General features: G+C 50.9%; 1 protein-coding gene across 1 annotated transcript in view; it reads left to right on the top strand.

Moving 5' to 3' along the window:
• Positions 1 to 23,912, top strand: part of Myom3 (myomesin 3) — a 51,622-nt gene that overhangs the window by 6,787 nt on the left and 20,923 nt on the right. The window contains exons 5-19 of the mRNA XM_021161113.3: positions 1,335 to 1,430; positions 2,212 to 2,300; positions 4,394 to 4,438; positions 4,888 to 5,028; positions 6,268 to 6,429; positions 7,059 to 7,200; positions 8,771 to 8,970; positions 10,082 to 10,135; positions 10,529 to 10,656; positions 13,657 to 13,840; positions 16,106 to 16,280; positions 17,554 to 17,675; positions 18,047 to 18,234; positions 18,440 to 18,566; positions 19,736 to 19,914. Coding sequence (XP_021016772.2) covers positions 1,335 to 1,430; positions 2,212 to 2,300; positions 4,394 to 4,438; positions 4,888 to 5,028; positions 6,268 to 6,429; positions 7,059 to 7,200; positions 8,771 to 8,970; positions 10,082 to 10,135; positions 10,529 to 10,656; positions 13,657 to 13,840; positions 16,106 to 16,280; positions 17,554 to 17,675; positions 18,047 to 18,234; positions 18,440 to 18,566; positions 19,736 to 19,914 — 2,032 coding nt within the window. The remainder of the gene's footprint in view (positions 1 to 1,334; positions 1,431 to 2,211; positions 2,301 to 4,393; positions 4,439 to 4,887; positions 5,029 to 6,267; positions 6,430 to 7,058; positions 7,201 to 8,770; positions 8,971 to 10,081; positions 10,136 to 10,528; positions 10,657 to 13,656; positions 13,841 to 16,105; positions 16,281 to 17,553; positions 17,676 to 18,046; positions 18,235 to 18,439; positions 18,567 to 19,735; positions 19,915 to 23,912) is intronic.

The raw sequence follows: 23,912 nt of genomic DNA, 5'->3' as shown, positions 1-23,912 counted from the left end.
GAAAGTGGGTCAGCAGCGGCCATGTGGCTCCTGTCCCCACTTGCTGTTGACCATTGTCATACGACCACACCTCCCAAAGAGAGGGCAAGGAGACAGGCAGTCTGTTGGGAGGCTCCAGGGTAAATCCTGTTTCTTTAGAATTAGAACAGTGGTTCCCCAACTTCCCTAATGCTGTGACCCTTTACCTCATGTCCTGGTGACCCCCACCTATAAAATCATTGTCATTGCTACTTCATCATAACTGTAGCTTTGTTTCTGTATGAATTGTAACGTAAGTATCTGTGTTTTCCGATGGTCCTAGGCAATCCCTGTGAAAGGGTCATTTGATTCTCAAAGGGGTCTCCACCCACAGGTTGAGAACCACTGGGTTGGAGGGACCTGATATGGCAGAGCAATGTGTGCTCTCTGACACAGGCCCCACAAGGCTTGTGTCCCAACTCTGTACACCATAATAAAAAGCCTCCGATGTTGTTGAGACAACCCCGGGTCTCATGCATGCTAGGCAAGTGTCCCACGCCAGCCTGCACCCCAGCTCCAGGGAAAGAAAAATTTAAGTTCCCTGGGGTGATCTAATTGAGAGCTAAAATTAGGGACAGAAAACCAGATGTGGAGGTGCATGCCTGTAACCCCAGCATTCAAGAGGCTGAGCCCCCAGGATCTCAAATCCAAGGCTCATGTGAGCTAACACACTGACACCCTGTCTCCAAAGAAGATGGAGAAAGAGCTGGGGAAGGGGGATGGAGGAGGACAGGGAAAGCGGGGAAGAGGAGAGAAAGAGGAAGCAGCAACAACTAGGCTTGGTAGCTGCACATTTGTGACCCTAGCACTTGAGAGACGGAGGCAGGAGTATTAGCGGTTTGTGGTCATCCTTGGCTATGTTTCTAAATCAAGGCTAGCCTGGGCTACCTGAGACCCAATCTCAAAACTTCAATAAATAAATAGCAGTGATTATAAGCATCACCCTGGGAGTTATAGAAAGAGGTTTGGAGCTTTCATTGGTACAGGCACCTCAAAGAGGAGTCCAAGTTCAAGGCCTTGTGTCTGGTGTGCCCTGGGAGTGCCTCTGTCAGCTACCGCAGACTGGAATGGATCTTTGAGCAGCTACAGTGATCAGGACCAAGGCAGAGTTACCCTCAGGGGCAAAGCAGCCCTTCAGAGGTAACCCCGTGTTCAGGGCCAGCCCTGTGTGCTCCCATTTTCCAAGTGAGGACAACTGAGGCTGGCAGTGGAAGTCCCACCAGGAGTGTAGCCAAATGAAGAGCAGCACATTGCTGAGGCTGAAATCCTCGTCTGTGTATGTCCCCCAAGTCACCACAGCTACTGTGTCTCCACAGGTACAAGAACGACATCCGGATCGATCCCCGCCTCTTTCCAGCTGGCAAGTACCGTATCACCAACAACTACGGGCTGCTGACCCTGGAGATCAGGAGGTAAAGCACAGACAGAGCCTGGCCCATCCCCCCCCATGACACCACTGAGGCTAACCCTGGGCTCTGGTACCCGGGTTTCGCCATCCTCAGAAGGCCTAAGGGACCAGGGCAAAGCTTGGGGATCCAGCAAGAGAGCTCTTGCCTGAGGTGCCAGGGGACACAGGGCACCAGGGAGGCTCTTGGCTTGCTGATGGAGCAAGAGAGGCGCCTCCTCTCACCTACTCCATCGGGGTACCCTGGATGGGAACCAAGTCAAGCTTCTTTTGGGGCACACACGGGGCTGTTCTGGCTCGTGGTGAGACCCAGGCCTGAAGCAGAAGATCTGGGCATTATGCCTGACTCTGGCATGGACTGGCACGGACTGGCACTAGGCCTCAGAGGAAAGAAATCTGTTCATGGTTTTTGACTTGGAGATGTCAATAGGGCAGGAGGCAGGCAGTGCCTGGAAAGAGGCGCAGACCACTGGGTTGAACTTCAGTAGCTATGTGACTCTGGGAGAATCGCTCCATCTCTCTGATCTTCTACAGTCGGTAATAACAAGGCAGGGTGGTACATGATGTTTTCAAAGCCCTTTCCCTTGAGCTGGTGTAGGCCGATGTCATATCCCTAGTGTTTCATAGAAATCTAGTGACCAGCCCAAAGACACACAGTCCTGGGTCTTCCCCATGTTAGGGGGGAAGGCCGGGGGGTCTGGGGAGGAGTTCCTCGAGGAGCCACCCAGCGAGGGATGTGTTCCTCATGGAGCCTAGCATCCTGTGGGGTTCCCCTCCCTCCTTTTTAGGTGCACGGTGGAGGACTCGGCCACCTACACTGTGCTGGTGAAGAACGCCTACGGCCAGGCCTCTTCCTTTGCCAAAGTCCTCATCCGCAGTAAGTCCTCCATCCCCAACAGGCCAGGCCCCACAAGCCCATGGCTAGCAGACAGCCATGAACCTAAGATGGCACATGAGCTGAGACTGGGGACCTAGAGGCCTTTGCACTGAGAGAGCCTCCTCTCTCAGACTAGCAAGGCCAACTAGATGAGTTGATGGCATAAGCAGGAAGCTCTGTCCCCAGAGAGTGTGTGGAGAGCCACCAGGAGGAGAAATGGGGATTCCCTGACCCCTCAGCACTCATTATGCATCCAGTATATACAGTCCGTCTCTGTCCTACGCTAGCCTTGAACTTAGCTCTGTCCCCAGGGTCATAACAGGCATGGGTCAGTCACTAAACTTTTTGTGTCATATGTAAATGGATCAGGAAGGGGTCTGTCCTATAAGAGGAGGACAGAACAGACTGGGTTTCAGGCCTCACTGCCCCCTGACAGACCACCAGAAAGAACCTAGCCAACTGTCCCAGGTGACCTTGACAGCCCGTCTCCATAGCTTGTTAGAGCCATCCGGATGAGGGCCTCCAAGAGGGCGAGCCAGGAGCAAAGACAAAGGATGCGTCTTCCTCACCCCCTTCCACTGTCCCTCTTGGCTTTCTCCTGTGTATTTTCCTACCGGACTCATCGCTCCTAGAGGTTGCTCCCTGAACATTCAAATGTCACCGCTTACAGCATGTTAGATAGCCAGGCTTCAGCCAGACCTGGGTTCCCATCCTGGCTCTGCCTTAGCTGCTGTGGAGGGCCTGGAAACCACGCCCTAATCTCTTAGAGGTGTGGTTTACTCTACAATGGAGCCCTGAGCCCTTCTCTGATGTTCACGGCTGTTCAGTGTAATGGTCCAGATAAGTGTGATGTGCCGCTCTTGGGAGAGGATGTTGTCTTTTGTTCCTCTGTGAATGCCATACCTGGCTTTCCAGGGCTTTTGAGTGAGAGGCCCTAAGTAGTATATTCTCTGTGTCTCTCTTTCTCTACCTCTATTTCTCTCTGTCTCTCTCTGTCTCTTTGTCTCTGATTCTCTAAATCTCTGTCTCTGTCTCTCTGTGTCTCTCTTTCTCTCTCTCTCGCTCTCACTCTTGCTCTCTGTCTCTCTCCCTCTCCCCCCTGCCCAACCAGGGCAGCTGTCCAGCCCTGCCCTCCTTGCCTGTCACAATCTTGTTAGACTGTCCTTTGCAGTCCTCTACGGTCTGTGCATTCCTGAGATAGCTCCTGGGAGGCAGCTGTCCCTGTCACCCAGCCAGGTTCTCCGTGTAGACATTTGAGCTGCCCCATAGGCTGTGCCCAGAGTGAAACACAAGGTCATACACTGTGTCTCCCTATCCAGCCTCCCTCCCTCCTTCCATACCTCTGCCCTTCCCTCCCTCCATCAAGGCCAGCAATTCAAAGATCCCTACTGAAGGCATGAGCTCACAGACACTACTGCTGCCCTCTGTCTGTCTCCATGGTGACATGGGGGTCTCTATACATGCTCCTGTGCTCAGAGGCAGGGCTCCAGATTCTAATACTGAGTCTCCCACCAGCTCTGTGTATCCCCTGGAACCTACCTGTACCACTTCCAGACCTCATGCTGGGGGCTAGAAGCACATCACAGGCTACTGGGGCTTGCCTGGGCCACTCGGCCTCAGTTTCTCCATCTGTGAGAGTTGGCAGAATTAAGCTGGGGGCAGCTGCTTGTAGCTGGCTCTGGGGGGTCATGTCCACTTCACTATGAACCTCCAGCTAACCCTATCAGTGATGATACCTCCAGAGTCTCTGGCCAGGATTATCCCCTTTGAGGGTAGTGTATGATCCCATCAGCAAGTTCAGACAGAAGAGGAAAATCAGCATTTATGAAGCACCTACTGTGTGCTGGACACTGACTAGGGGCTTTATGCATGAAACCCAATTTGTTCACAACCCACACCATTGAGGAGCGATCACAGCTCCCATTTTGCTGAGGAAGAAACTGAGGGACAGCAACGTAAAAGGGTTTCCCCAGAGCTGCTTCAGGGGCCACTGACAAGTCAGAACTCAAACCCACACCCACGATCATATCCCCAAATGTAGGAGGATTGTGGGGTCTGAGATGTCTCCAGCTACATTTGTCTTACCTTGGCAGCTTACCTGGGGAAAGATGCTGGCTTTGACTCGGAGATCTTTAAACGTAAGTGGGCTGGGGATGGGTGCGGGGTATGTGGGATCCCTCCACCACCACCGCTCTTCTCAGGAGAGTCATCATTGCCCTCAAAGCCTATCCTTTGATGGAAGACTGTCACAGGTGCTGATCCCCCATCCCACCCCAGGGCGTTTTTCCCTACTGATGTACCTATAAGAACTATAAATCAACAGCCATGGTGGTGCACACCTTTAATCCCAGCACTCAGGAGGCAGAGGTAGCTAGAACTCTGTGAGTTCGAGGCCAGCCTGGTCTATAAAGAGAGTTCCAGGACAGCCAGGGCTACAGAGAGAAACCCTGTCTCGAAAAAACAAACAACAAACTGAACCCTGACCCAGAGGAATGGGGACAGCCCAGAAGAGTCCTTACTCCCATTTAGACTCAAGACAGTCTGCTGTCTCAAAAGACCTTGATCTCATGTTTCTGTCCCCACCCAGGATCTATGTTTGGCCCCAGCGCGGAGTTTACATCGGTGTTGAAGCCAATCTTTGCCCAAGAGAAAGAGCCTTTCTCCCTGACCTGTTTGTTCTCAGACGATGTATTAGAAGCTGAGCAGAGAATCCAGTGGTACAGAGATGGTGAGCCCATGGGCCTTCTGAGGCAGAGCCCTGATCCTTCCCAATCCAGGGGCAACATGCATCCCCACTCCAGAGGTCAGCCACGCCACGCCCCCCCCCAAACACATGTTCAGAATAAAGAGCTCCTGGGTGGCCCGGGCAAAGGGCTAGATCAGGCTACTCTGTGAGAGCAGAGGGCAGCTGGCCCTCAGAGCCTGACTGTGGCCAGGCCTGAAACCTAAAGGCAAGGAGCACAGCCACCCTCCCCGTGCCCTTGCCTTGAGCCCAGGAAGGTGGCACCTGCTGGGCAGGGCAGAGTGGGGGAGCCTGAGGGACAGCTGCAATAACAAGAGGGATGTGTTTTCTCAAACCTGTCTATCACTCATAACAGAGTGCTGACAGGGAGGGAGAAGGAGCAAGTTTCTCTTCTCCAAGGCAGCTCAGGGCAAAGCCGCTCCCAGAGCGCCACTCAAGGTCCTGCTCGGGGACCTGAGTCTCTCCACTGACCTCTGTCCCCTCTGCCCTCCTCACCATGTGAGACCCTGGCCCTTTTCTGAGTTCTCATCTCTCAGTAAGACCCACTTCCTGCGTGGCTAGAGTGCTTGCCTATCTATCAGAGAGGAAGCCTGGTTCTATCCCCAGGACCACGTAAGTGAGGCGTGAAAGCATCTGTCTGTCATTCCCAGCACTCAGGAGTCAGAGGCTAGAGGAGCAGAAGTCAGAGGGACACATAGGCTACTTGAGACTTTAGCTCAAAAAAAAAAAAAAATCACTACTTCCATCCCCTGAGCCTCGTCGCTGAGTTTCTTTCTGTACCTCACGCAGGCTCCTTCTCTTTGCCACAGCCCTCCTAGCTCCTTGCCTGCTAACCACCTTCCTAAACCATTGCTCTCTCCTTCAACCCCACCCTCACTGAGCCCTGATGCTGTCCTTCGGATCTCTCAGAGGAGAGTTTAGAGCCCATGTGGTCAGATCCCTGATAGTCCTCAATACCCACCTCCACCCCACCCCTGAGCCTCAGCCTTCAGCCACACAGGCCTCCCGTGAGCCTTCCGGGGTCTCCAAAGAAGACCCCAGTGCTTGGTGTAAAACAGGCCCATCCTAGATGCTGCTGTCTGGTGGGGGCCAGCTTAGTCCCATGGCACTGACCCTCCAGGTCAGAACGGAGACCCTGGAGGACTCAAGGGAAGAGCTCTATGAGCTCTTGGCTGAGGCCAGGATCGCCCGTGAGCTCACACTGGACCCTCTTCCCGTCCACAGGCAGGCTACTGAGGTCTTCAACACGCAGGCAGATACTCTATGCAGACCGCCAGGCCTCCGTGAAGGTGTCCTGTGCCTACAAAGAGGACGAGGGGTTCTACACAATCCGAGTCGCCTCGCCCTTTGGGCCGCAGGAGCAGAGCGCCTATGTCTTTATAAGAGGTAAGGTGACCACTCCATCCAAGGCTCCTACCCTCTTGGAACTTGGGTACCTCTACTATGAAGATGTCAGGTTGGTCTCTAAGGGTCCCTACAATAGCATCCTGTGGATCCAAAGGACACAGCCAAGTCTCCACAATCTCCAAGAGGAGATGTGGTGGGGACCAGGAGTGGCAGGGACCAGGAAGGAGGGCTCTGTACAGTGTTGGAAGGCCCTCCTTGCTATTGATGTCTAGCGTCTTGACCCTGTCTACATAAGGCCTCCGGCATGGTCACTGTGAGCTGGGTACCCTTGAACATGTGGCTGTTCCTTTGTGAGACTCAGCTTCCCACCCCCAGAATGGAGTTCGCTCTGGAGCTCACAGACTAATTATGTCAACTGTTCAGGTGCTTGGTGTAAAACAGGCACCCAATACATATTGCTGCCCGTCCCAGGTGCTTGGTGTAAAACAGGCACTGTTGCCCATCCTAGATGCTGCTGTCTGGTGGGGGCCAGCTTAGCCCCATGGCACTGGCCCTCCAGGTCAGAACAGAGACCCTGGAGGACTCAAGGGAAGAGGAGATCAGACAAGTTGGGGGGACAGACAAATGGCCTCGGGCTGAGGACGAACCCCTTCTTTTCCTGGGTTCAGATGCTGCAGCTGAGAAGCCAGGAGCCCCAGGCTCCCCACTAAATGTCCGGTGTCTGAATGTGCATAGAGACTGCCTGACCCTGACCTGGGTCCCGCCCAGCGACACCCGGGGCAGCACCATCATTGGCTATTCCATTGAGATGTGAGTTGTATTCTGGCGTGAGAGAGCCCCTTGGGCGGGGTACTGACTAACAGCTTATGGGAGGGTGGGGCACAAGGGATAGAAAAAGCAAGCTTCGTGTCAGGACTCTCATCTGTAGCAGGTAGTTTTGTCTACACCACTTTGAGCTCCCAGCGAGTTGCAGGCACGCACCCACCCCAGAGCTATCTTGGATCTGTAGATGAAATCCATACACACATTACTTTGCTTTTAATAAGCTTTTAACTCAATGGCTGGGCACTTCTAAGCCTCCCACGGCTAGCGTGCCCTTCCCTCCAGTACCCCTGGCTACACAGCTCCCAAATCTACCTTTAATTTTGCTGCTCAGTTTCCTTCTGAGCCCATTGGTCTTGCTGCCCAATATGTTTTCAGGCTGCCCTTCCGTGGGCTGCTTTCCTTTCCTGCCTACATTTTGGAAGATCTCCCCTGCAGCTTTAAGTTCGTTCCATCTCTCTCTCCCAAGTATCTTGATTCTCTTCCTCTCTCCTACCTACAGGAAGTCCTGCCTTTTTCTTTCCACCTAGCCATTGGCCACTGGCATCTTTATTGATAGATCAAAAACCAATTGGGGGTGAGGCCCTTCAGCATCCACATTTACCCCGCCCCCCCACATTCATCCATGTTTCTCAGGACAGGGCAAGGGCCCATCTGTAAGGAAGGAACAGGTTGGGAATAGTACAAAGATGTCCAGGTTTTCAAATCTCTTTCACATTGATGCCTAGAATTCTGGGACAAACCATTAAGTACTTTGAAGCCTGGGCACCTGTACATTTGGTGGCTAGGTCAGACGCCAGAGAGGGACACGCTAAGAGTGGGGAAGGGTGGGCGGAGAGACAGAATTCACTACTGCCTTCACATGCTATAAACACTGAGGCTGGAGCTAGCAAGAAAACCAGGCCTAAGAGTAGAGGGCCCAGTGATCTCTGTGTGTGTTCCTGGGTCTCCACTCAGTTTCCGAGCTCTCTGAGCTTGCATGCCCTGTAGAAGTTAGGGTCTGCGTCCTCCTCCCAGCCCCGTGCTCCTAGAAAGAAGACTCAGATTCACAATATAGTCACAAATACCTTGGCCATATAGTTAGGCTCTTCTCCAACTAGAACCATAACCCATTTATTTACTCTAGCCTACATTCCGCCACGAGGCTGGATACCTGTGCTCAGGTACCATTCATCTGTCTCCTTACATATTCCCAGTGGCTCTTTCCTGGCTTTATCCCTGAATCCTTCCTGCCTAAGCCATAGGCCATTGGCTTTTTAATTGACAGGTGATACATCCATACAATACACGAGATATTCTCTCTACAACACCCCATTGTGGAGTGATTGGCAAGGGCAAGTGAGAAAAAAATGTGAGGAGGGGTGAAGATCCCGTCATGGTGTCAGAAACACAGCAAGCTCTTCCAATCAGTGTGGTGGCAGGAGACGGTGAAGGGCCTCGAGGCCTGGGCTGGAGCAAGGCTTCTAAGTGAGAGAAGACTCCCAGGGTCACAAGGCAGCTGCGGTTGAGCACGGGAAACAGACTGAGAAGAGATGAAAGCCAAGGTCTATTTCCACAGGTGCCAGGGTGATTCGGAGGAGTGGGTGCCCTGCCTTAAGGCCCCCGGGGGAACCTGCCGGTGCCCGATCCAAGGCCTCGTTGAAGGGCAGAGCTATCGGTTCCGAGTGCGCGCCATCAGCAAAGCCGGCACCAGTCTCCCTTCCAAGGCCTCAGAAGCAGTTGTCACGGGTGACTATGATGCAGTCCAGAAGAATACGGGTGAGATCCTGAGGGGACACTGTAGGGACTCAGGCAGGGCACTCAGAAAGGACTGCCTCAGTCAGGAAGAGGTGGCCTGGTTTCCCCTTGTAACTGCTGTGGCAAAGCACCTAACAGAAAAACCTAAGAATGGGAGTACTTGTTTGGGCTCCAGTTTGGGGGTTCAGTCCATCACAGCAGAAGAGCTGCGAGCCCAGGCACCCGCCCACAGAGAGGCATGACCACCACTGGCCATCTCAGCTTCTTCTTTTTACTAAGTCCAGGACCCCAGCCCAGAGAATGGTGTGGCACATGCTTAGGAGGGGTCTTTCCATTCGTTTGACTCCCTCACAGACACTCAGAGGTTTGTTGCCATGGTGATTATAAATCAAGTTGACAGTCTAACACTACTCCCAAGCCAACCTCCAGAAAGCCCTAGTCTCAGGCAGAAAAGACAATACCTAGCCCTAGTGTGATGAGAACTCACAGTCTTACTCTTAAGTTTCCTTAATCTGATGGAGGAGGCACAGTCCTGTCTTTGGGAACCCCTCCTCAGAGAAGGAAGAAACAGCTAGTCTGGTGGAAGACACTAGACCCATTCCTAGCAGACACCCATCCAAACTCCAATCAGAGCTACTTTTTTTTAAAAGGTTTATTTATTTATATGAGTACACTATAGCTATCATCAGACACACGCCAGAAGAGGGCATCAGATCCTATTGGAGATGATTGTGAGCCACCATGTGGTTGCTGGGAATTGAACTCAGGACCTGTGGAAGAGCAACCAGTGCTCTTAATCACTGAGCCATCTCTCCAGCCCCAGAGCTGCTACTTGAGGTGCCCTCAAAGGCCCCATGTCTGGGGGTGTTGGAGACACAGTTCCCCCAGCCCTTGGAGGCCACTTGCTTGGGTTTGCCCCAACTCCATGAAGTCTAAGCACATAGCCCCATGTGTCTGTCTCCATCTGCCACAAGTGACAGGGCCCACTTTGGACTCCAAGAAAGCTAGACCCAAAAGGCCCATACCTAGTATGGCTGGGGCTTCCAGGCCAAGCAGGACCAGGCAGGATACAGAGCCTGATGTGACTTGCTGACTCCTGACTGCATCCTCTGTGCTCCATCCTGCCTCCTAGAGATTCCCTATGACCTGGGCAGTAAGATCACCATCAGCAAAAATGATTTCGAAGGTATGTGTGAGCTTCCCTGGCTCCGCCCCTGGAGCCGGCTTCTGCACAGTTCTGGAACTTGCAGGACAGGGAGCTATTCGTATTCAGGGTATAGGAGGGTCTAGCCAGAGGGAAACAAGCATAAGGGATAGTGGGGCATGTCCTGTAGACTGCCTGGCTGTGCTTTTCTGTGGAATAAATGGCTTCCAGGGAAGAGCCCTGGGCAAGGTCTCTGAGGACTGGAGTCTGGTTCCATCTCTGTGTAGGTTTGCTGGATGAGTTAGGACAATCTCCCTCCCTTCCCCACCATCCCAAGTTCCTAGCACCATCTGTGGAATGCAGGGCTGAGATTAGGGGTCTTTGAAGGCCTTTGAGGGCCCACTCAGCTCTCCCTTGATTGACGCTTCGTTCCAGATGCTGTGACCATTCCCTCAGCCCCAACCAATGTCCACGCCAGCGAGATCAGAGAAGCCTATGCGGTTCTGAGCTGGGAGGAGCCACGCCCCCGGGGCAGAGCCCCGCTGACTTACACTCTGGAAAAGGTACAGATGGGAATGAGAACACAGACCCCCAGAATAGACTCTGTGGAGGAGACGCACAATGTGGAGAACCCCAGGAACAGCCTAGGGGGTCTTCAGAGATGGGAGTTTGCTGCCTGGAAGGGCCTGAGCAAAGCCTTACTCTGAGGCAGGAGGATGGACTACATGGCCTTTTTATGGTGAAAGTTTAGATACTCACAAATAATGCACCCTAGGGTCAGACAATTGTAACAATAATGGAATCCACTGGTTTCCCGACACCTTCCTACCTCCAGGTCAATGGCATAGTGTCACACTTAGGGGACGGCACTCAAGGCCATATTGGGTGGGAAGTGAGGCTTTTATTTCTCAGACAGGGGTGCGGGGCATGTCTAGTTCTAGGAAGTGATACTCACTTGGGACAGAGGCAGAGCAGGAGAGACTGAAGGAGGAGGAAGCTGACAAGGCCAATCAGAGGACAGCATTGATGGGATTCAGTACTGAGTCTGAGCCTATTTCCTAACCTCTGCGGTGAATCCTCCATCCTAGACTGGGAAGTCTGCCCGGGACAGAGGGGGTGAGGGAAGAGTACCACACATAGCCAGGGCTGTGTGTATGGTACAGGGCTGGTAACAGCAGCTCACTCCCCTCCCTGAAGGCAGGATTAGTAGACTTAAGTCATAAGGACTTAACTGAATCCATAAATTCAAAATGTCTAGGGAGGAATCACAATCTCTGATAATCCAGAGAGGGCCGCTCTTAATTCTCTGGCCTAAGAGGACTGGAGATAATTGAAAATTTGTGGAGCTGGGAAGATAGTTAAAATATTTACTGTTGGACCCTGGCATCCACGTAAAAAGCCAGGCATGGCAGTGGGCTACTGTAACCTGGTGAGTGCATTTAGAAGGATTTGTCCCAGGGCTTGCTGGCCAGTCAGTCTAGCCAGTGAATACACTCGAGTTCAGCAAGAGGTTGTCTCAAAAAATAAGGTAGAAAACAAATGAGGAAGAGTGTCAACATCTGGCTGCACACACACACACACACACACACTTACACACATGCCCACATGCTAGTCCCACACAAACATATGCACAAAAGAGATTTGTTTTCTGGGCTGTTGGAGTAGGAGCTGACCTGGGCTCAAAGCCTGCCTCTGCTAGTCAGTCACAGGATGGCCTTGAGCAAATGTGAGCAAATGGTTTGTGTTCACCCTTCTGTGCCTCAGTTTCTCCTCTGGTACAGTACACCTAATAACAATATCAGATGCATGTGTCTCCTGAATGTGCAGAGAGCAGAGACCAGCACCCAGGAGGTGCGTGATAGCGTTCACTGAAGCCTGTGGTGAGTGTGTGTGTGTGTGTGTGTGTGTGTGTGTGTGTGTGTGTTCTTAGCCATGACAGCCATGTGGGCCTTGGGGAAGAGCCAGGGAGGCAGAGTCAGAGGGTCCGCACTATGGCTATTGACCCTCCATCTTCCCAGAGGCTTGGGAGCAGTTGCCTTCTGGGCCACTGATGTAGCAGAGTAAGCTGAGCTAGTACCGCTCACATCCGAGTTTACATGCCCTGTCCAAATCTTGCTTGGTGGGTGAGTTCAGGCATGTCAGCAAATAAAATCTCAGCACCTACGCTCCCTCCCTGGTGTGGAAATTACCATCCACCCTGCAAGGCTTTCCTGAGAATTCATTGCCTGAGTCACTCATTCTCCCATGGGCAGAGACCCACCCTGGCCCCGGGGATATGGTGGAGGTGGGGGCGGGGGGAGCTGAGAAACAATCTGAGACTGTAAAAAAATGAATAAATAAATAATGAGGCCAAGAGTTTATTGTTGGGTGGGGTGCCAAGGAATAAGACGTAAAATGGGAGGCTTCTGAAGTCTAAGGTATGACTGGAGGCCTTCCCAGTTCTTAGTAAGACCCTATAGGAAGTAAGGAGCCAAGAACATTCTAGAACATTCCTGGTACAGACTTCAGCAAAGTACAAAGGCCCAGAGAGATAGGACCTGGGCTGCTGGAGGGCAAAATGAAAACCCAAGACTAATGTGGTGGATAAAGGAAAGTAATGTGGTAGATAGAGGCCAGAGGGGATGCAAGTCACAGGGATGGGCTAGGTAACAGGTCGGAAGGGCATGGGAGCAGAGAGCGAGCGGTTTGTGGATAGAAAAGGTCTCTCTGACAGCTAGTGAAGAAAAGGCCAGAGGGAGGCATGGTGGTGCATGCCTGTAATCTCAGCACTTAGAAGGGAGAGACAGGAGGATCAAGAGTTCAAGGCCAGCCTCAGCTGAGTTTTAGGCCAGCCTGGACTATATGAGACCCTGTCTCAAAAAAAAAAAAAAAAAAAAAAAAGGAATTGGAGATACAGCTCAGCAGTCCTTCAGACGACCAGAGTTCAGAATCCAACACCTAGCAAACACCTGTCACTGCAGATTGAAGAGATTGGATGCCCCCTTCTGGCCTCTGGATACTCTCTCACACACATACACACACACACACACAATTGTAAAATAAATATATTTCTTAATTTAAAAAAATTAAGAGGCAGGAAAGGGAAAAGGAAGAGAAGGAAAGAAAAGTTTAAAAAAATAAAGTTAAAACATCAGGGGTCAATTATACAAGTTAAGCCATCCAGGCAACTAGAGAAGCTGGCCTGGAGCAAGGGTGTGGTGGGAAGTGGGAAGTAATGAATTAGAATCAGGCTCTGAATATGTTTTGAAGTCAACTAGCTTTGTGGCTAATGCATAGATTTGGGCCTCCCGTTCTAAGGGTTTGGGCCCAGGTGACTACAAGTATGAGCGCCATTAGTCCTGTGTGAGCCACCGTGGAACCCAGTTAGTGTTGGCCATGCCTTAGGGGAGGGGCTCAGCAGGCATCAGAGGGGGGAGGTTGAGGAAGAAGACAGAGGAGAAATCAGGTGCCCAGGGGCCATCCAAGCTGCAGACAGCTGCTCTAGAAGTCTGCAGGGGTGGGGCCCAGCCCACAGCTGGGCTCCAGCAGCCACTAAGCCAACTCCAGGCTCTCTTGCTCCTTAGTCCGTCATCGGTAGTGGAACCTGGGAGGCCATCAGCACGGAAACACCCATCAAGTCCCCAAGATTCGCCCTCCTGGACTTAGAGAAGGGGAAATCGTATGTCTTCAGAGTGAGAGCCTTGAACCAGTACGGCATGAGTGATCCCTCAGAGCCCAGCGAGCCTGTCGCCCTGAAGGGCAAGCCAGGTACCAAGTAACACTGCCCCATGGAAGACAGAGACCATCCAACCTGGGCTTGGAACTCAGGCTTCAGGGAGGGGCCTTGCCTGCTTCCCTGCCACTGCAGTTGAAAAGCAACATAACCTCTAGGCTATAGCGTTTTGAAATCGTGATTCTCTGGGCAGCAGGCTTGGGGAGGGATGGGCGTTTTCCCCAGATGAATGGTTCATAGATGGCAGAGTCCAGCTGAGCTTAGCACAGGCGCTGAGTGTGAGCGAGGGACCCTCAGTCCTAAGGTCTCTGCTGAGCCTCTTAAATGGGTGGACTTCCTACGCAGGGTCCTACTCCCAGTCCGTGTGAGAACTGGCTCTTCAGGCAGACTGAGTGTCCTCTCTTGCCAAGCTCACCCTTCTGGGGGCCCTGGCAACTCGCCCCCCAACTTTTGATCCTGCCCTAATTTCTCAAGGCCTTTCTCTTCTTCTAAAGCCTCTGGATTCCGAGGTTCTCTATTCTTTGAGGAGCTCATATCTGAGGCTCCCTGGAGCAGCCATCATCCCTTGAAAAGCTGTCCCAGGAAAGTCTGGTGGCTGCAGGTCTTGCCTGGAGAGAACATCAGAGCCCTGGATTTGCACACACGCATGCACGCGCACACACACACACATATTACATACAAACATATATAAACCATATGTGTTTGTATGTAAATTATACATATGTATGTGTCAGTCACTGCTCTACTGCTGTGAAGAAATACCATAACCAAGAAAACTCTTACAAAAGAAATCATTCAATTGGGAGCTGGTTTACAGCTTCAGAGGTTAGTCCATTAACATCATGGCAGGGAGCATGGCAGCACACAGGCAGACATGATGCTGGAAAGAGACTGGGCCTGGCATGGGCTCTCAAAACTTCCAAGACCACCCCCAATGACACACCTCCTCCAACAAAACCACACCTCCCGATCCTTGTAATCCTTCTCAAACAATTCCACTCCGTGTGTGTGTGTGTGTGTGTGTGTGTGTGTGTGTGTGTGTGTGTGTGTAAGCCTATGAGGGCCATTCCCACTCAAAGCACTGCAGTCTATATCCGTGGCACATATGAATGGGTTAGGGGGCAGTTGGTATTTTCCTTTGATCCTGGTCTCATCAACACTTCACTTAGATTACGGGCCTCACCAAGGAATGGGCTGTGATTAGATGCCCGCAGCAGCTAGACCAGGACAGGACACTGATACAATTCAAGAGAAGAAGGAAAGTTGAGAAGGGAGAGAAAAAAAAAAGGCATTTCTTTGTATTACAAAAGTAGATTTTACTGGAGAGAGAGAGAGAAATAAAGAAGGAAGAGAAGAAAGAATAAAAGAGGAAGGAGGCCAAGAGAAAATGCGCCTCTCCTCATGGCTCCTCCTGTGGGGGTCACGATAGTGAGCACCAGGGACATCAACTTCTATTCATCCATACATACATACATCCATTCATCCATCCATCTGAGCTTCCACCCATTCACCCACCCTGAATACATGCACACACACACAACACACACACACATACTCACCCACCCCATACAAGCACATACACATCCATATATGCATACACACACACAGAGCCATTCATTCATCTACCATATATGCGTGTATACCTTCATATACATACAAACAAACATCTGTCCATCCATTTAGCAAATCACAGAAGTCCCAACTCAAGCAACTTGGTCATTGGGAATCATAAAAATCAGTACAGAAGTTTTAAGAAAAGAAAATCAAATTGTAGCCAGACGGTGGTGGTGGCACACGCCTTTAACCCCAGCACTTGGGAGGCAGAGACAGGCGGATTTCTGAGTTCGAAGCCAGCCTGGTTTACAAAGTGAGTTCCAGGACAGCCAGGGCTATACAGAGAAACCCTGTCTCAAAAAAACAAAAAATAAAAACAATAAAAAATGAAGTTGCTTGGGTTTTTGTTTTTAAGATTGTTATTAAGGACTAGGGAAAGGCTGTCTGAACTGGTAAAGGGTAAGTGGGAGGGAGGGAGGGGAACAGAAGAGGAAGAGGTTGAGAGAGCAATTAATTGACCATGAAGATTAATGTAGAAGACCTTAGAGATTCAGTTAGGAAGTAAGATGGCTTGCAGGACAGGAGAGTGATGTCAGACACACTCAAAGCCCCTGTACAGGTCTGGAATCTAGCCACTGCCTCGACTGCTGTGAAAGTCCTCCCAAATCCCCCATGCTCGTCCTCCTCCCCCTCCTCCCCCATCGGAGCCATAACTCAGTGTCCTCCATCTGCCCCTCTGTTTCCAGCGACTCTCCCTCCTCCAGCTCAAGTTCAAGCTTTCCGAAACACTCAAACCTCTGTCTCCCTTGCCTGGGAGCCCGTGGATGGTGGTTTAGAGCTCCTGGGTTATTACATCTACTCCCGAGAGGCCGGAGCATCGGAGTGGCAGACTGTAAACAACAAGCCCATCCAGGACACCAAGTAAGGCAGTGCTACTGCTGTAAGCTCTGTGCATGTGCGTGTGTGTGTGTGTGTGTGTGTGTGTGTGTGTATGTGTGTGTATGCCTGTGTGTGTGCATGTAGGGTGTGTATGTGTGCATGTGTGTGTGCATGTGTGTGTGTTCATGTGTGCATGCATATTCGGGTAGGTTTGTGCACATGAGTGTGAAGGCCAGAGGTTAACATCAGATGTCTTCCACAGTCAATCTGTGTATGTGTGTGTGCTCATACATGCACATGTTTATGTGTGCGTGAATGTGTGTGTGCACATGCCACCCTGCACATTTGAAGGTCAGAGGACCTTTAATGTCGGTCCTCATCTTCCAACTCATTTGACACAGGGTCTCTTGTTCACTGCTGTGTACACCAGGCTAGCTCTCATGCTCACTGCTGTGTGCACCAGGCTAGCTGACCTGTGTACAGCAGGCTAGCTCTCTTGTTCACTGCTGTGTGCACCAGGCTAACTCTCATGTTCACTGCTGTATGTACCAGGCTAGCTGACCTGTGAGCCCTGGGTGATTCTCCTACCTTGCTCCCCATCCTGTTTCGGAGTACTAGGATTTCAGACTACCACGTCTGGCTCTCTGTGGCTGCTGAAGCACCAAGTTCATGTCCTCAGGCTGCTCTGCAATTCCTTTACCCAGTGAACCATCTCCCTAGCCCATTTTAATTATGTTTATTTATTAACCTGGGTACACGTTGAGATCAGAGCCTGTGGGAATTAGTTCTCTCTTTCTACCATGTGAATCCCAGAAACCCAACTTAGGTGATCAGGTTGAGTTCTCTGTTTGTTCCGAATCTTATCTAATTCTTTGAGGCAGGGTCTCTCAATGAACCTGGAGTTCACTACTTGACTCGGCTGGATGGATGGTGAACCGTAGGGATCCTGTCTCTGCTCTTGCACATACACTCCGAGCAGAAGTTATACATACACACAACCACACTCCACTTTTGTGTTGGTGCTAGGAACCAAACTCATTTCCTCAGGCACGTGTGGCACACACTTTACCAAGAGTGCCATCCCCCAGACTCTCATCTTTGCATGTGGGTGAGAGAGTCTAGAAGTGTGGGCATTCTTTACAACCCGAGGGACAACATCCCCCGTGTGCCATTCCATATGTCACTATGTACTGGGGCAATGTTTTTAGCCTAGAACCTTCTACTCCTGTCCCACTGGCAACCATTTATCCTACAAGGTGATCCAGATATTGTCAGCTATTTGGAGGCCCCTGACCTCTGAACTTTTCTCTCCCAGGTTTACAGTCCCAGGGCTGAGGACTGGGAAGGAGTATGACTTTTGCATCAGGTCGGTCAGCGAGGCTGGGGTTGGTGAGAGTTCAGCTGCAACACAGCCAGTCAGGGTCAAGCAAGCACTAGGTGAGTCCAGGGCAGCACCCACCTGCAATGCTCAGGGAAGCCAGGTCTGGGCAGGAGCCAAGGCCATGCCTTGGAGGGTCTGATTTCAATCCTCTATCAAGGGAACTGGAGCTTTCTGCTCACCTTTTCATTCAAGGAGAAAGGGACAGTGGCCTGAAGCCATTGTGTACACTGATCCTGGGCCTCTCTAGGCAGTGGGAAGGCCCCCCAGGCTCAGAGGTGAGACTCTGACCCTTTAAGGGAGCAAGACACTTCTGGCTCAGAGAAGACACCTAGGTCTGGGTGGGCACCCACAGGGGAGGCTCCCTGGGGCCCCACTGCCCAGTTCAGCCACCCCAGGGAGCCCTCTCCTCAGCCCTTGCCTCCTCCAGCCACTCCATCGGCCCCATATGACTTCGCACTCCTAAACTGTGGAAAGAATGAAATGGTCATTGGATGGAAACCCCCCAAGCGACGCGGAGGCGGCAAGATCCTGGGCTACTTCGTGGACCAGCATGATTCAGTGGAGTCAGACTGGCACCCAGTCAACCATCAACCCATCCCAAGCCGCGTGTGCAAGGTGAGGCCGGACAATGGGCTCAGCCTCCATTGCTACTGCTCTACAAGCTGCCTCTGGGTCCCCAAGCTCTGCCACCCAGTGGCCCCTGGAACAGCCATATTGGAAACTCCCATGGGTCTTCTGCTCTGGCTGGCTCACTGCCACAGTGCACCCCATCTCTCTTCCCCAGCCCCAGTTTGCACAGTCTAACTTTCCACCTCTACAGGTCACCAACCTTCATGAAGGCCACTTCTATGAGTTCCGAGCCCGGGCCGTGAACTGGGCAGGTATTGGCGAGCTGTCGGCACCCAGCAGTCTGTTTGAATGCAAAGAGTGGACAATGCCAGAGCCAGGTAAGAGCCTGAGAGCCAATACCCAGACTTGTCCCCACCCTTCCTCACCACACCAACAACACGAATGCCACTGCCCACCCTAGACATTCCGCCTGGCCCAGACCTCACATTCTGCACAGGCTGACCCTGTAAATCTTGACACAGACTATCTGACCTCACATTCTGCACAGGCTGAACCTGTAAACCTTGACACAGACTATCTTAAGCCTGCCTGTCCCTAACCACAGCACGGTTGTCCCCAACCTTGACACCATCTGAACTCTTTCTGGCCAGATATTTCATTGACCCCCACCACCACCACCAAGGTCACACTATGAGAACAGTCAGTTCCTGGCTTGTCCAGGTCTTTCAATTCACCACCCCCAAACCCAACATAGAGAGTCCGCCACTCTGAACACTGCTCCTGTGACCTTACTGGCTCTCTCACAAATGAGCCTCTTAGCTCTCCTAGGAAGAAACAGTCTCTGCTGTCATACCACTTGGTTTGTCTGCATTCTGTGTTCCACAGAGAACCTTCCCCAAATGCTGGGAATAGCTCCGTGGTGGTGGAGCATTTGCTAGCATAGGGGATGTCCTGGGTTTTGCAAGCTGGGTTGCAATTGCAAACAGCTAACGTCAACTGGGTATTTGCTGTGTGGGTGCATTCTGTGGATGGTCTTCCCGTTGCTCTCTACAACACCATATAATAAGAATCATTGTTGCCTCACTTTAGAATCAGGAGACAGGAATACAGAGTCTCCAAGTCCCCATCACTGGAAAGGGTGGAGCTGGGACATGACCCTGGCAGTCTGGCTCTGGAGGTCATGACCTCAGCCTCCATCCTTGACTTCGAAGTGGCAAACATCTGGGAGTGTTCATGCTGTCTCAGATGAGGCATGGAGAAGGTCGGGGGGCGGGGGGGGGGCTTCTGGGAGGAGGTGATGCTGAGCATATTTTAAACAGTTAACCAAACTTCAGGCCCAAGGTCAAATATTGTGAAACCAAAGCTGGCCTCATCCCATACACCCAAAGAGGGTACTTCCAGACTTAGTGTTGGCTGACAATCTGCCCAGCTTGTACACTGACTGCTGAGCTGGCTGGCTAGAAAGCAGACCAGGTAGATGGATAGTTGGCTAGTTGTTGCTTGGCTGAACAAATCCACATCTATGTTGATATTTCATCCCCAACAGGTCCCCCATATGATGTGAGGGTGTCTGAGATACAGGCCACCTCTGTGATGCTGCAGTGGGAGCCCCCACTGTATATTGGAGCCGGGCCAGTCACAGGCTACCATGTCAGCTTCCAGGAGAAAGGCTCTGAGGAGTGGAAGCCCGTCACCCCAGATGCCACCTCTGACACCCACCTCAGGGTGAGTCCCTGCCCTTCTGTCCTCCCTAACACTGCATTTGGCAGAAGCACACAGCAGGCAAACAGAAACCATTCTCAGCAGGCACTTCTTCACTTGATAGCAGCAGAGGACCCGAGAGAGAGACTTGCCCAGGGTCATATGGTAAAAGGTTTGACTGGTTGGTGGCAATACCCACTCCACACTGGGCAGATACTTCCCTAAAAACTCACCCGAGAAACAGCCAGGTATAGAAGCATTTAGACATACGTATCTTTTGACCCCCTCCCCCAAAATCTGCTTCTGTGATTGAAGCCAAAGGGAAATAACAAGGCATGTATGCAGAGGTCCAAAGACAGTGGTGTGCACTCTTTATAACTGCAGCCGTGGAAGTGACGTAATGTCTGTCACTGGGGGATTTCCATGCTGAACTAATTCATAGTGCGTCCTTCTGTGGAGCCCAACAAGACACTGCAGGAGAGGTGATGATATGGTCAATGTGTATATATTGATTGATGTGAAAACATATATCACATGTAGGATGAAAAATAAACCATGATGGTATGCTTAGGTAGTGTGTATCTACCATGTCATATGATTACATGTGAATAAGCATACATGCATATATGCTTTTTAATTCATTTAGTAATAAGAGTTAAAGCTCAGACTGAGATTACAGACAGGTATCTATTCAGTTTATGTTCCTGGGTTTTAATAAGAAGCAAATTCTAAAATTTCAGTAGCCCGGGGTAGATTGTCATATCACAGTGTCACACAAGAATACACGTAATGTCTGCTCATGTGACCTACAGTCTGTGGGGGCTTCCTCTGCTTAAGGCCAATCTACAAGGATAGGTCTGGGAAGAGAATTCATTTCACCTCCTGCAGCTCGGAGGACACTGGGACATATTTCCTGCAGCAAGCTGGTCTTCCCCCAGAGGCAGGAAGGTTTGTCCTTTAGGTTTCCACAAAAGTCCTGTGAGAAGAGAAGGCAGATTGAGGACTCCCAACAGGAAAATAACACAGTAGCAAAAAGAATCTGGCACGTGCCAGGTCTCCAAAAGCCAATGCTGCCCCCGGTCCTCCCTGGGAGGGAACTGTGGGCGGAGGAGATGCCAGGGAAGGCTTCATCCTTACTGCTACATTGTTTCTGACTGCTCCCAACCAACACCTTGTTTCTCTTATAATCAGAAAACAGTGGGGGGGGGGGAGGCGGGTGAGATTGACAGTTAAGCGTTCAGGCTCCTCTTGCAGAGAACCCAGGTTTGATTCTTAGCACCCACATGGCAGCTCACAACCCTCTAACTCTAGTTCCAGGGCATCTGACACCCATTTCTGCCCCCATGGGCATCAGACATGCACAGGAGGTGCACAGAGATACGTACAGGCAAAACACACATGCACATAAAATTATCTTTTAAAAAAACAAAAACTTGAATTTTCTCCAGATGAAGTTAAGGCTACCTGAGACAGTCAGGAGGACTGGGGAAAGTTTAGCTTCAGGATGTAGAAGCTGGGTGTGGAGGGGCATTCCTGTAACCCCAGTTCTGAGGAGGGGGAGGCTACATAGTAAGTTTAAGGCCAATCTGTCTCAAAATAATAATAATTCATTTCTATAATAAATAGACGTGATATTTAGGTCTTCTAGACACAAGTGTAGATAGAAAGTGAGATCAATAAACAGGGCACGTGGAAGGAACACAGGAGAGATAGAATTATATTAAGATAAATAGATGTGGACATTCATAATCTGATGGCTTGAAATCATCTGTTTGTCACGTAGCTCATTGACAGGCCATTCCTCTCATTGTAGTGCACTTTCTAATGAATGCACTTGTAAACTGCAGAAGAGACGCCAAGCTGAGCGTGGCGGCTGTAATTCATTTTGCTATTTGCTGGTTAGGCTCAGGTTAGGGAGATGCTGTAGCAACCTAAAGGAATCAGAAGCAGGAAATGGGGAACAGACTGCGCATGTCAGGTCAAGTTCACATTCATATGATCTTGACTTCCCTGAGGACGTATTAAACTGGGGTTGTCCAAAAGTAATACTGCCAGGCAGTGGTGGTGGTGGCACACGCCTTTAATCCCAGCACTTGGAAGGCAGAGGCAGGCAGAATTCTGAGTTCGAGGCCAGCCTGGTCTACAGAGTGAGTTCCAGGACAGCCAGGGCTATACAGAGAAACCCTGTCTCGAAAAAACCAAAAAAAAAAAAAAAAAAAAAAACTGATACTAAGCCGGGCGTGGTAGCAAATACTTGTAATGCCAGCACTTGGGAGATGAGGCAGGAGGATTAAGAGTTCAAGCTTGGGGCTGGAGAGATGACTCAGCGGTTAAGAGCACTAACTGCTCTTCCAGAGGTCCTGAGTTCAATTCCCAGCAACCACATGGTGGCTCACAACCATCTGTCCAGCTACAATGTACTCATATACATAAAATAAATAAATAAATCTTGTTCAAGCTCTGCTGGGCTATGGTGGTACATCCCTTTAACCATCCCTATGACCAGCATTTGGGGAGGCAGAGGCAGGAGAATCTCTGTGAGTTCTGGGCCAGCCAGGTTTACAGAGAAGCTTCAGGACAGGCAAAACTACACAAATAAACCCTGCCTCAAACCGCGCACACACACACACACACACACACACACACACACACGTTCAAGGTTAGCCTAGGCTACATAGCAAGTTTGAGACTAAACTGGGCTACATGAAACCCTATATTAAATACAATCATGCCAAGCGGTAGTGGCATAAGACTTTGATCCCAGCACACAGGAGGGGAGGCAAAGGCAGGAGGAGCTCTGTGAGTTTGAGGCCAGCCTGGCCTAGAGAATGAATTCAAGGACAGCCAGGGCTATACAGAGAAACCCTGTCTCAAAAACCAAAAATAAGTAAATCAATAAATCAGAGTTAATTGATAGCCGATGAGTCATTAATAAAATTAACATTAGGTTAATTGTTTCTCTCTGGCTGGGCAGTTAATTGATTGGAAGACAACTGTAATAGCAAACACCAAGAAAAGAAGTTCCTTATGACGCACAGCACAGGGAAAGGCAAATGTGTCTATCACACCGTGGCTTTGAAGCTGAAATGTTTAGATGTGTAGGCCTGCCAGACACAGACATGTAGATATAAGGTGAAATCAATAAGTTGGTAGAAGTTTGACATACTGGGGGCCAGTCTCCCCACAGCAGACACAGCCAACGCATGGCCCTTGCTCTTTCATGAGTGCTGGCCCAGACCAGGGCAGATGGCCTCAGTAACTTGGCCCTGGTTCCCACCTTGGGATGCTTGGCTGCCACTCAGTAACTCACTGCCCACTTCTTAACACCTGCTTAGTGCCAGATCTGGAGCGGCTCCCAGACCTTTTAAGCTAAACATGCCATGGGCGTTTGTAACAGGTGACACCATTTGATGTTAAACGCTATAACAGAGAGGGATCGGGAGGGATTCTGGGAGCCCCGGGAAGAGAAGCCGGAGCCACTCCCTGGCATCCTCGCATAGGCCACTGCTGAATAAGGAAGCCAGAGTTGGAATGAAGTCAGACCAAGAAGGAAGTGGGGTGGGGTGGTCTAGGCAGAGACCTCAGCAAGGGCAGAGGCCCAGGACCCTGGAGAGCCGCAGGGTGAAGGTCATTTATACCGGAGTAAGAGACCAGAGGCTCAGGTGCCTTGGGAGACTTTAGGTTGTAAGCATCAGACCTTGAAATTGACTCTGAACCACTGGAGGATTTAGGCCCAGTCGGACTGGCAGAGGTAAAGAAAGGTCCGGGGAGCAGAGACACCTTCAAGGGAACTGTTGAGCTAAACCAAAGGGGTAGAGAAATAGAGTTCCCATCAAAGCACAGCTGGGACATGGACAGGAGAGACTCCACCAAGATGCATTAAGGAGCCACACTGGGCAGTGCAGACTTTAACCCAAGCTTCCTGGAAGGCTAAAGCAGAAAGGAAAATTCACAGCCTGCCTTAGCTGCAGCACAACCCCAAGGCCAGCCTGCGCAATTTGTTGAGAACCTGATTCAAAATA

Source organism: Mus caroli, unplaced genomic scaffold (genome assembly GCF_978045245.1).
Source record: "Mus caroli unplaced genomic scaffold, Mus_caroli_1 scaffold_6, whole genome shotgun sequence".
In the NCBI taxonomy this organism is placed as follows: Eukaryota; Metazoa; Chordata; class Mammalia; order Rodentia; family Muridae; genus Mus; species Mus caroli.
Note: the sequence above shows the minus strand (reverse complement) of the source record. Positions and strands in the feature narration are given on the sequence as shown.